Source organism: Bos taurus, chromosome 16, assembly GCF_002263795.3.
Source record: "Bos taurus isolate L1 Dominette 01449 registration number 42190680 breed Hereford chromosome 16, ARS-UCD2.0, whole genome shotgun sequence".
NCBI classification, from domain to species: Eukaryota; Metazoa; Chordata; class Mammalia; order Artiodactyla; family Bovidae; genus Bos; species Bos taurus.
This window is the reverse complement of record NC_037343.1, coordinates 62,001,762-62,015,257: the sequence shown is the minus strand read 5'-3', so window position 1 is coordinate 62,015,257 and position 13,496 is coordinate 62,001,762. Positions and strand designations below refer to the sequence as shown.

Genomic DNA, 13,496 nt, shown 5'->3' with positions numbered 1-13,496 from the left:
TATCACAGATGAATCTCAAAGTCTTTTGGTTTGGCAAATTTCTTAAGTGCAAAATCAGCTTTAGTGTTCTGCTTATCATGGGGTACCTATCTTCACTTAAGAGTTTGGGCTATCATGTCAGATCATTGATGCTTTTAGGAAGATTAAAAAAACATTTTATCTGGCATTTTTATTGTTTCCACTGAGAAGGTGGGCTAAATAACCCAGGTTGCTAAATTGCAAAATATGATTCTCAAAAGATTTTAATTCTAATCTCTGTTCTAAGACTTTTTACCTCCCTGTTTCTACTCACAACCTTTCCATTGGAGCTCAATTATTTTTTTTAATTTAAAAACTTATTAAGTGTAACACACGCTCAGAGAAGTGAACAAGTATGATGGACACAGCATAATGAATTTTAGCAAATTGAACCCCCATTGTGTAATCAGCACACATTTCAAGAAACAGAACATTATTGCACCTTACTCCCCACTCAGGAGAAGGCAATGGCACCCCACTCCAGTACTCTTGCCTGGAAAATCCCATGGACGGAGGAGCCTGATAGGCTGCAGTCCATGGGGTCTCGAAGAGTCCGACACGACTGAGCAACTTCACTTTCACTTTTTACTTTCCTGCACTGAGGAAGGAAATGGCAACCCACTCCAGTGTTCTTGCCTGGAGAATCCCAGGGATGGGGGAGCCTGGTGGGCTGCCGTCTATGGGGTCACACAGAGTCGGACACAACTGAAGCGATTTAGCACTCCCCACTCAAGGAGGTTCTCTTGGTGCCACTTCCACTCACTGTCCCACAAGGGCAAATACTATTTTGACTTCTAATACCATAGATAAATTTAGCCTGCTTTTGAACTTCATAAATTTGAACTCATACAGGGACATACTCTTTTGTGGCTAACTTCTTTTGCTCAATACTTTGCCTTGTGAGATTCATTCATGTTTTTGTATTTAGTCTTTTGCTCATTACTGAATAGATTTGCATGTGTGTAAATATCACAATTTATCTATATGCTCTAGTATTGCTAAGCCCTTGTGTAGTCTCCACTTTGGTCTGCTGCAAATACTATTATTGTGAACATTCTTGTATGTGGATCTTGGTGGCCTTAAGTCAGTATTTCTGTTTGCTATATACCCAAGAGTTCATGCACAGCTTTGGTAGATACTGACAAAGAGTTTTCCAGAGTGTCTATTATACTGGTTTCCTCCTACTTGCAGTGTTTGTAAATTCCAATTGTTCTATATCCTTATCAATACTTGGTGTGTCTGTAGTTTTCATTTTAGCATTTACAGGTGAGCAGCTGTATCTCAAAAGTAGGTTTAAGTTGCATTTCCCTGGTGACTAATCATGTAAAGAACATTTCCATATGTTCATTAGTCATTTGGATATTCAAATGGAGTCCAATTCTTAAAAAAAGCTTCTAAAAAAGTCATCATCAGCATAACTTTGTAAGAATTAATCTCTTAGTCCTTCAGTCAGAATTTTCCAACACTGAGGCAGATAAGAAGTCTGAGAAAAGTTGGAAATTTTAAGCTTTTCAGGTATAAGTTTTTAATAAAATCTAATTTATAAGTACTGAGTAACATTTTAGGTAAAAAAAAAATATCTGATAAACTTTACAGTAGTCTGCTTACCGGAAAACCTCAAGGGGAGCAAAGACAGTAGCAATGATGTCCCCAGAATGAGGCAATGAAGTCATGGAGGTAATTGAGATCTGGATAGTCCAAGCAAAGCGCAGGATCACATCCTCTATGATGGCACTGTAATAGTAGGCCTGAGGGATAATAAGCAATGTGTTTCTTACAAATAAGCATACCTAGCACAGTAAACAAGAGTCACATATCATACTGACAGGCGTGAGTAAAAGAAATAAAGAGTTCCATATTTTAAAAGACTTCACCAATTTAGTTTTTTTTCATATATAGGACAATATTCAAAATGAAGTTTTACTGAATTTCAGTGATCCTTTAACAAACATATTAATACTTCATTCCCATACTGTATACTAGGCTCTCTTCTAGACCCCAGAAATACAAACCAGATGAGATTCTCGAGCTGACTGAGATGACATTCTAAAATGTATGTGATATACCAATAGCTCAATAGTTCAAATTAGAAAATATGAGATTTACTAACTCTGTTATTTGCACTTTTATTCTCAAATTGCCTTACCCTACATTTGAAAAAAGTTTTTCCTTCTTTTTTGATGTCAGAAAATAACACGAAGCTTGGATTTCACTAACAATTAAATTTAAGGGATGTCCCATTTCCACATGGGGAAGACAAGCACTCAACTAATTCTTTCAGTTTTAGCTACACAGTCTTAAGCACACAAACTGCCAACTGACTGGAACTATAATTCACGGATTTTCTATTCATCTCAAGATATCCAGCTCTTTAAAATATGTATTTAAAGGCTACAACATCTTATGGGAACTAGAACTGCTATGTATTAAATCATAGCATTTATTTTATTAAAAGAATGTCAGCAAAGGAACATCAGTCATGTTAGAAGGCTACTAAACAAAAGAAACAGCAGTCCTCTTCTTGTCCTATTCTTTAGGGGCAAACATCTTCAAATCTTGAGCATTATCTTCCACATTTCTAAATAATGTGTGTATATTGCTATATCTTGATTAATCAATTTTAGACATTATTCATTGCTTACTATGATTAATTTTATGAAGATTTTTAAAAACACATTAACTATCTCTCTGTCCCTTCCCCCAGCCATTCAATACATCAATAATGTAATTTTTGGATAAATCCACATGCAGTGAAATCATTATTAGGTGTTTTGATGAAAAGCTGCAATTTTGTATGTCTTTAAGAGCCAATCAAGCCGATCCACAGTTGACTGATGTGGGAGCTGATGTTACCAAAAATTAAAAGTCTTTTGGGAGGAATACACTTAACTTGAGGTCAAGAGATACAAAAAAGTTAAATTTTAATATGGAGATAACATAAATGCTTCCTGGACCTGGGTATGGTGCTCAACAGTATGCACTGTTAATGCCAAGGAACTTAGTTTAAGGTTCATATAGCTGTGTTCTTAATTTTTAAATGAACACCCACTGAACTGCACATATAGCTTCTTCCCTTTTTTAGCACAACAAATTTAACTCCAGTATTTGCCCTTTTAAAGCTGAGAGGGGTATGGTGATCTTCTAGGACATTTTTCTTATATATTTGTAAAGCCTAATGTACAAAAGCATACTATGACCCTAAAAATGGGTCATAAAAATATGTAATAACAAAGCAAGTGGAAGATTCTATTAACTAATTTTATTACATAGAAATAAAAAAGTACTTAAAGGATGAACAGGTTAACATTTATGTAAAGATATAAATAGTTCATCAAAGCAATCATCATAATAAGATAGAAATGCATTACATCTCTCAGTAAGGCAAGAACAGTACAAGGAGCAAAATGCATTTGGTGAACAAAAGGCCATCTTTTCTTGAACACATGTCTGCTATCTGACTTGTGCTTAATATTACTTTTTAAAATTTTCTTTTCAAATGAGACTTAAAAATCACTGTCAATGAATATCTCCTTTTCTGCCTTCATTTGTTTATATGAAGTTACCCTAACATATCATTCATCATATTCAGTCTATCATTTATTTTCAATCCTCACACTTGAAAACAGCCTTCCCTAAGCACCAGTTACATATTACACAGTCACACACTTTTCGAAGTTCAGTTCTGAAGTATTGATGACATTTTGACATAGTATAAAATATCAGTGGCCCAATTTATACTCTCCTCTGCATACAGAATTTTAGGATTGGGAAAGGATCAAGAGATAATCTAGTGTAACATCCTACCTTACGGAATACACTGCAGTCTGGTTGTCTAAAGTTATGTAGCTCATTAGTGAGAGAGCTGGGGTTAGAATTCACTTATAAGGATTCCCAATTCATTGTTTAGTTTCTTTCAATATCTGAGTAAAGATACTTTTGGTCTACTGACTTTTTAATTCAGTCCTTCTCATCCTTTCATTCATAATTTAGATAAGGTGCTCAAATGATTCTCAAGTAATTATCCATGTATTTTTGGATCAAATCGAAACTTTAAGAAAACTGATTGAAACAAATGACAGGAAAAGCCTTCTTGATGTACCCAGCAAAGTCAGGCACACCTCTTTCCTTTGTGCTTTCACAGCACTGCTCATTCAGTCAAGTATTTACTTATTTATTTATTTATTCATTCATTCATTCCACAAACATTGTCTACTGTATGCCTGGGACTATGCTGGATAGTAAGGGATACAGATACCTAAACAGGTAATTAAAATGCAATGTGATAACTGCCATAATTGGAAGTTTGTATCGTGTAAAATGGGACTAGGACGATTGGCTAATTATGCTTGGAGAGAAAGGAACAAACTGACTTTTAAAAAGAAGGAACAAGGGATTTCCATGGCAGTCCAATGATTAAGACTTTGAGCTTCTACTACAGGGGACATGGGTTTGATCTCTGGCCGGAGAACTAAGATCCCACATGCTATGTAGTGTGACCAAAAATAAATAAACAAATTTTAAAAATAAATAAGCAGCTTGATGTAGAATGCTAAAAAAATAAAATAAAAATAAAAAGAAGGAACAAGAATTTGCAAGGTAAACTAAGAGGAAACGGCATGTGAGACCTAAGGTAGGGCATAGTCGCTGAGTCGTGCCTGACTCTTTCACAACCCCATGCACTGCAGCCAACTCCATGGACTGCAGCCCACCCGGCTTCTCCCTAAGTCTCATGAGACACAGGGAACTGCATGTTAAAAAACAAATCATAAAAGATATTTAATTATTTATTCCTCTATTCTAGTCTTTATTACATTGTATTGCAATCTGTTTACTTATCTGTTTAGAACATAGATTATAGCGTCCTTGAGAACCAGAATTTTACTTTGTTTTATTTCCTACAGCACCCAGAATATAGTTAACATCTGGTACATTTTTACTGACTGAATGGATTAGCATTTTTTGGTAATTATTTTAAGTGGGCTGGTGTTGGGTATATACTGTAATATACCTGAGTGTTCTGTTTTTGTGTTTTTTCTTTTTTAAAAATAAATACAAGCACTCTTTGTACATACTTTTTGGGGGTATACAATCTCTTCCCGGAGGAAGGTGTTTTCTCCTGCATTCTTATCAAAAAGACCCCAGTCCATCTTCAGATCCCAGATGAGGGTATAACAGGAACTGATGATACAAAAGACGATCCACAGATAAAAGAACACCATGGTGTCTGAGTGACGTTGTTCTGAAGAAAGAAAAGGGAAAGAGAAAATTACTACATTCGAGTAAAATTCTTCATTAAGTAAAACTAATTAAAAAACAGATTCTTCCTCCAGCTCCATAAATAGATTTTAAGTAAATCTCCTTAGTAGGATCCCCATCTAAAAAAAGTTAAGTAATAAATCTGATTTATCTGAAATTCAAAATAATTATCAAACATTCAACAAATATACAAAACTTATACAAAAGTGCATTTAGAATTTAGGGGCTCAATGCTGAAAACATAATATTTCAAGTAATTGTGATGGAGGTTTAGAATATTACAAAAGTTGTCATTTTAATTTTTGCCATCAGGTGGCAGCTTTGGGTCAAAGATTTTTAAAAAATGTATGAAACACCATTAACAAGGGATGTGCTGCATTCACTTTGAGAAATTCTTGGATCGTTTTTACTTTAGAACAACATTTCCTTCCCATACTTAGATCTTATCAATATTTATTGTGAAAACAGGTAATTTTAATTCTAGATAAAATGCTACAAAGCGACAACTGATAAGGAATGTATCCTTAAGAACATATATGAAAGCAAATTTCTCTCAAACCACAAAGCAAAGCATGGTATTTTTGCTCCTTTTGGATTTTATTTAATGATGAAGTAAAAGTCGCTCAGTCATGTCTGATTCGTCACAACTCCATGGACTATACAGTTCCGTGGAATTCTCCAGGCCAGAATACTGGAGTGGGTAGCCTTTCTCTTCTCCAGAGGATCTTCCCAAACCAGGGATTGAATCCAGATCTCCCACATTGCAGGCAGATTCTTTACCAGCTGAGCCAAGGAAGCCCAAGAATACTAAAGTGGGTAGCCTATCCCTTCTCCAGGGGATCTTCGAACCGGTGTCTCCTGCATTGCAGGTAGATTCTTTACCAACTGAGCTATGAGGGTTTTAAGCTGACAGACAACATTATAAAGTGCACTAAATCAGAATAATACACAACTTTTATCTTTTTCACTCTTAAGTGCTTTGTATATTCTCCAATGAAACTCTTCTTTGATAAGTCTGAAAGTTATCATGATGTTATATCTGTTTTCTGGCTATAAGGCATAGGTATATAATTACTACTAAATGGTCCTCAATCATCAGGAAAAAAAAAAAAAAGGTGTCATCTAATTCAAAAAAAGTTTAGATTTCAATCAGTTTCCCAAAGGATCAGAAAGTAAAGGCTGTATCATGCATTATCCATAATCCTTCCTAGTAAAATAAACAAGTGCTGGAAATTCCCTGGTGGTCTAGTGATTAGGACTTGGTGCTTTCATTGCCAGGGCCTGGGTTCAGTCTCTGGTTAGGGAACCAAGATCCCACAAGGATCACAGTACGGCCAAGCAAGCAAACAAATAAAAAGTTCTTATTAATCATTTTATACATTAAGGTGTTAAGTACAGTATTATTCAAAGGTGCCTTTTAAACATCTATAATCTATTTAGTTGAAACGGCCATTTGTTATTGATGATAATTGGAGCTCAAAATAAAATAAGCAAAGTACTATGAGAACATCAAGGAGAATGGGACTGTTTCCAAAAGTATGAAATAAGAGGAAGCAGCATTTGAGTTATTTCTAGAAGGATAAATAAATAGTGTTGCAAAAGTCAGGCAGATGAGGCAAGGCTATTCAAGGCTAAAAGAAACTAATGAAAAGGCATGAGGGTGGGAAAGTGCAAGGCATGTTTTGAGAAGCTTCAAGTAATCTAAGTCTAGTGTGGGTGAAACAGAAGATGTGGGGGAGTGGGTATGCTTTGAAATGAGGCTAGAAGACATTCTGGGTCTGACTGTGGAATGCTTTCTTGTGACTTAGGATCAGATCCATATTTCAGAAAAATACCTGATTGGCAGGTTGTTTTCGTCAGAACTATTTAGTTGGTTAAACAAAGATACAGATATCTCTGAGCTCCAGTGTGTTGTTAGCAACAGTTTGTACCAGCTTTATGAGCTGATTAATAAATTTTCAAAACTTTGCAAACTGGTTGTTAAACACAGTCATTTTAAGTTAAATTACATAAACTTTATAATCTGCTATATTAAAAACAAAGGCAATGAAAACTCAGATTCATCACTTCCTAATTATTTTACTAAAATTTGATATTATTTGTTCTTTTAGGTTATATATGTTTATTGTATCTATATAATGGAAATACTATACATCATCTCCCAACATTCCACATGAATCATCTTAGTAGCTTGAAATTGGCTACGGTGGCAGTCTGTATTTACACCATGGAAATCAGCAAACACTGCAAATCAGTGCCCCATCCCCATTCCCGGATGAGAGCTACTATTTAAACATGCCAGGACACCACATTCTTCTCCTGGAAAGTCAGTGGTAGGGAACAGAAATACAAATTTTTAAAATGGCCCATAGCTGATTCTAATGAACAGTTAAGCTTGGATATAAACACATTTTAAGATTTAAACTATTTCCACAAAACTTTCCTCCATCAAAAGCAAACTGAGTTAATATTTGTACTATAACACGGTGCTATACAAAATATCAATTTACAAGATTTAACATAATATTTACTTACTACATAGGTTTAGTCAGGTATGTTCTGACATACCTGTTCACTTCATTCTATATACAGACATAGAGTCTAGCTGAGTAATATTTTCAATAATTAGCATCATGGTTGCATTAAAAAAAAATCTGTAACTCATCTACTAAGGTTTGTAAAGAATAAAGCAAATTTAGCAATGTAATACAATTCATTCATCATACATTCAAAATAAGAACAACAGAGAAAAAGACAGAAAAATGAATTAATAATGAAACTAAAAATAATGTGCTAATTTTCTGTTATTTCTTCTAGCTTTTAAATACAAGTTCTGTCTTTAGAATATGGGCTTCACTGGTGGCTCAGACAGTAAACAATCTTCCTGCAACATGGGAGACCTGGGTTTGAGATCTGGGTTTGATCCCTGGGTCGGGAAGAACCCCTGAAGAAGGAAATGGCTACCCACTCCAGAATTCCTGCCTGGAAAATTAAATGGACAGTGGAACCTAGCAGGCTACAGTCCATGGGCTTGCAAAGAGTCAGACACGACTAAGTGACTAACATTTTCATTTTTCACTTTTCCATCTTTAGAATATAATTCTTAAAATGGGACAATGGGCTGAATTGCCTTCCTTTAATCCCATATTATTTCTATGAAGTTTCTATGAAACATACATAAGGACTCACTGACTTCAAAATATTTTAATACAGTATTTTAGAATAAGTAATTTGTATCTTATGAACTTCTTCAAACAATGATTAACAGGCACCTGGTCTACAAATGCTGTATTTTTGGTCTCTTTTTAATTATCACCCTTACTTGATCTTTCCCATCTCCTAAATGAGGAGTGCGTCTCCCTGAAATTATCTGCCTTCATTGGTATTCAGGGATTGTATCAGGAAGATATTATCACTTTAGGCAAGCAATTACATCTAATTCTCTGTTGGCTAACTCTGGTAGCCCACTTTAGTAATGTTCAGAATCACAGAAAATCAAGTCATTGGTATTCTACCCTAAGCTTCTATTACACACCTGCCATATTAGAAGCATAATTAATACCAGACATATGGATGGTAATGGTATCCACTGAATCTAAAACGAATAAGCTTCTTAGAGTTTTGTACCTATTAGGCTTCATAGGAAGAATTAAGCAAAAGAGTATGTTAGGAAAACTGCTAAGAGAGAAAACAGAAAAAATCACATATGGACATCATCCTGAGCAATATTTCATGAAGGATATATTAAATAAGGCTTCCCTCATGGCTCAGACGGTAAAGATCTGCAATAAGACATGGGTTCAATCCCTGGCTGGGAACATCCCCTGGAGAAGGGAATGGATACCCATTCCAGCATTCTTGCCTGGAGAATTCCGTGGACAGAGAGCCTGGCGGGCTACAGTCCATGAGGTCTAAAGAGTCAGGCAGCATGTTAAATATGAAAAAAGTGGCAATGTATGTAAAGTGAACAGTGTTCTTTCAACCAAAACCTTTCTACTCTGGTAATAGCTTACTAGTTTTTAATCTGAAATTAAACAAGGAAACAAAACAGACTGGGGACACTGTTTTCAAAGCCCAAGCCTATATAGGTAAGCTGAGTTATGAATGAGTTTGGCATCTAGCAAATTCCTAGTTCTATTCCTATAACCTAAAAGCATCAAAGCACTGAATTATGAGACTAACATGGTTCTCTGAAAATTAATGGATCAAAAACTTCTGTGATCTTTAAATACATTTCAGTTAATATCTGTGTTATTACACATCTGTGTCACATGTGTTATACCTCCTTAGGTGGTTATTAATTTATCCTAGAACAGGCAAGAGAGACATTATATTCCCATTTTAAAGTTAAGAAAGCTGAAGTTCAGCGAGACAGTCAGTAGGTGGAAAGATAGGTGGGTTTGATGTTAGAAGAAATGGGTTTGAATCTAGACTCTACCTCTTTTCAACTCTGTGATTATAGAAAATTCATAATCTTAAAATGACAGACAAAAATGATAATCACTAGGCCTAAGGATAAATAAGGAAGCTAGTAATAGGAATCCTAATCAAAGGAAGTTTTTTTACTAGACAGCACCATTTCTCTAAGACCATCTCAACTCAAAAAAATAGCTCCATAAACTATTAAGAAATATTAAAAATATTTCCAAGGTATCTGGAAAGCAGAATTTAAAAACTACACACATATTACCATTTCATACTGTATATAACATTATGTTAATAGAAAAAGACAGAGGTAGCTATCCCTGATGAAGAAAGTAAGATTATTAAGGGGACTCATTTTTAACTTTATTTATGTATTATTTGAATTTTGTTTTTTACAGTGATATATACATATCCATGTTTTACTTGTATAATTAAACTAAAAGAAAAAGGAAGAAAGTGGGCTAAAGTGTATACCTGTGGCAGATTCATGTTGATATATGGCAAAACCAATACAATAAAGTTAAAAAATAAATATAAAATAAAACAACAACAAGAAAACAGTTACTAATAGGGTGATGATATTTTATAAATGATTTAAAGAAGTGTTTAATGTTGTTATATTGTTTTTATAAAGGACACAGGAATTCATCTACTCATTCAACAAATGTTTACTGAGTGTCTACTACTATAAGCTGTGTTTTATATACATATGTTAGATCAGCTGCAAAGAAAAATCTGTTGTCTATTGGGTAACCAGGTGTATTTTAGAGAACAGAAGTACACTGAAGAATTATTAAGGGTTAAGTGTGAAAGAGGATGTAAAATGAACAAAGGCACAGTGTGTAAGTGTATCTGCAGAACTGTGTACAGAGAGGGAATCAACAGGTTAAGACTTTCAGAAGCCAGGAAAGGCTTCCTGGAGGAAGTGCTACTTGAGTTGAGTCTTGAAAGTCAAGTCTTGAGTTAATCAGGTTTGTGAGGCAGAGAGAGCCATATCAAAGAGTAGAGATCATTCAGTCAACAAATGAACACCTACTTACTAAATGCGAGATATTATTCTAGACACCATGTACACAGTTATGAATCTAATTCACCAGTGGACAAACTTCCTACCCTAATGAAGTTTACTACTTACTTGGGGTAGACAATTATCAGATACACAAATAAACAAGATGATTTCGGATAGTGAAAAGTGCCATGAACAGAACATGGTGACATGAGTGATTGTGGTGGAATTCCTTTAAATAGATAGTGTAAATGCAGAGAAGATCTCCAAGAATATCTGGGTAGTGAAAAGGAGCCAGCTACATGAAAAGCTGGAGGAAGAGTTACATACATAATATTACATCTTCTAGTAACCATATTTTAAAAGCTAAAAAGAAACAGGTAAAAATAATTTTAATAATATATTTAATATACCTAAAATGTTATTTTAATGTATGACCAATAATAATATAATGTATACAATTCTTAGGGAGACCTTTTACACTCTTTTCCATACCAAGTCTACAAAATTCAGGTTGTATTTCACATATAAAACATACACCAATTTTGACTAGGCACATCTCAAGTGTTCAATAGCTCCATGTAGCTAGTAGCTACATTAGTGAATAATGCAGTGCTAGATACTATAAAGGAGATGACTATGAGGAGTGAAGACTGGAAGTGGTGTATTAATGAAAAGGCTCTTGTGGTAGCTCAGTGAGAAAAGATAAGGACTAGAATTGAGAGCAAATAGAAGGTATAGAGAGGTCAGGCAAAAACTGAGAAATATTTAGGAACCAAAATTGTCAGAATTTGGTGAAGTGTGAAGATGAGAAGGGTAGAGTCAAGGATGACTCCTAGCTACTGCTGTTGTTTTTTCCCTCTTTTTTTGCCCATGCTGCAAGGCATGTGGGATCTTGGTTCCCCAATCAGGGATCAAATTTGTGGCCCCTGCAGTGGAAGAGCAGTGTCTTAACCACTGGACCACAAGGAAGACCCAAAGGAGGACTCCTAGTTTTTAACCTGGCTGACTGGGTGGGACAGTGCCAAGAACTGAGGTAAAAAACACTGGTGAGTGTGGTGCTAAAGAAACCTTAGGGAATAAAAATGGTTAGCTTTGGAATACTGACTTTGAGATACCTATGAGACATCAAGGTGGAAGATGGCCAGAAAACAACTGGAAATAAAAATAAACAAACTTGAGATACATACTGGGGAGTCATATACATGTAGCCAGTGATTGAAACCATTTCGGAAGCACCAAAATAATACAAGCCTCTTCTGTGAAAAGGGCAATGACATAATCAGAAATAGAAGTCTTCTATCTGTACTGCATTTGGCTAAACTTGGTTGAGTTTATTCTCCCTGTGTTTCTTTATACCAAAGATCTGAAGAGATGAGAGCTCTTTCAAATGTTACAGACCTTCTCCTAGCTCTTTCAAAATAAATTTTAATTCTGTATTTGTAAACATTTCAAGGTTCATAAATATGTTTAAGTTATTATATAAAGTCATTATGACTATCAGAATAGAGACAATAAGGAAAGGCAGAGTACTGTTTTCAGAGGTAGGAATGAGAAAAGGAAACAGACTAGACCAGATGGCTTACTGAGATAAGGAAAGTCTTTTTAGGGTGAGAGACTGTTGAGCATATATATAGGTTGAAGGAAAAGAGCCAATGATGATGAAAAGATTGAAGACTTAGGAAAGAAAACGGGTGAGTGCTGGAGCAAGATCCTGAAAGAGATATGAGGAAATAAGGTCAGAGCACTAAGGTGGGAAACCTTGTTCCCCAGTCTGGGAAAAATATGATGAGAATAGGTTTTGATTAAAAAATTATGTATATAGGTAGAAGACAGCTGAAGGAAAATGACCTGATAGGTTCAATTTTTTCAGGGTAGCAGGAGACAAAGGTAATCTGTGAAAGTAAACGGAAAGACTGGGTTGGAGGTTTTGAGAAAAGGAATGAGCTAAATACTTTGTGCTTACATTGTCTTCTATTACTACATAAACATATTTTGGGGGCTTTCCCGGTGGCTCAGCGGTGAAGAATCTGGCTGCAGTGCAGGAGCCGCAGGAGACACCGGTTTGATCCCTGGGTCGGGAAGATCTCTTGGAGGAGGGCCTGGCAACCCACTCCAGTCTTGCCTGGAGAATCCCATGGACAGAGGAACCTGGCAGGCTAGAGTCCATAGGGTTGCAAACAGCTGGACACAACTGAAGTGACTTAGCATGCACACACGCAAACGTAGTTTTTCTCTCTTTCCTACAAGACTATACCCTATCTACTATTTTTAAAAGAATTTAACTTTAAAATGCAGTGAATTGCATATGTATATTCCATTAAATTGTAATGTCTTTTAGGGAAAGATCTCATGTCAGCATTTTTTCAGGGCCTATGTACTCCACTTCACACAGCAGGAACTCAACATTTGCCAAGTTGAATTGAGGGCAAGCACTGTGTTTTAATTACTCATTTTTAAACTTTCTGCACAATGCCTTACATTCCAACAAATATTTGGGGAAGGCAAATGGTTCCTGGCAGCCTACACATACAATGTGTCTCTAAAAACTTGTATATGCTGAATATGAAAAAGTCAAGTAACAGATGTACATCTTGTATGAGGATTTAGTTTCCTAAGAACTAAAAATAAAAAATAAAACCCTTTATTGTATCTTGTCTTTTAGACATACTATTTTATGACATCATTTCCAGCATCTTTGGAAAAGGCAATGGCACCCCACTCCAGTACTCTTGCCTGGCAAATCCCATGGACAGAAGAGCTTGGAAGGCTGCAGTCCATGGGGTCGCTA

At 35.5% G+C, this 13,496-nt stretch overlaps 1 protein-coding gene across 1 annotated transcript in view; it reads right to left on the bottom strand.

Annotated features, from left to right (window-relative positions):
- XPR1 (xenotropic and polytropic retrovirus receptor 1) overlaps positions 1-13,496 on the bottom strand; it is a 202,457-nt gene that overhangs the window by 6,402 nt on the left and 182,559 nt on the right. The window contains exons 12-13 of the mRNA NM_001192883.1: positions 5,091-5,257; positions 1,627-1,766 (exon numbers count right to left, since the gene is read on the bottom strand). Coding sequence (NP_001179812.1) covers positions 1,627-1,766; positions 5,091-5,257 — 307 coding nt within the window. The remainder of the gene's footprint in view (positions 1-1,626; positions 1,767-5,090; positions 5,258-13,496) is intronic.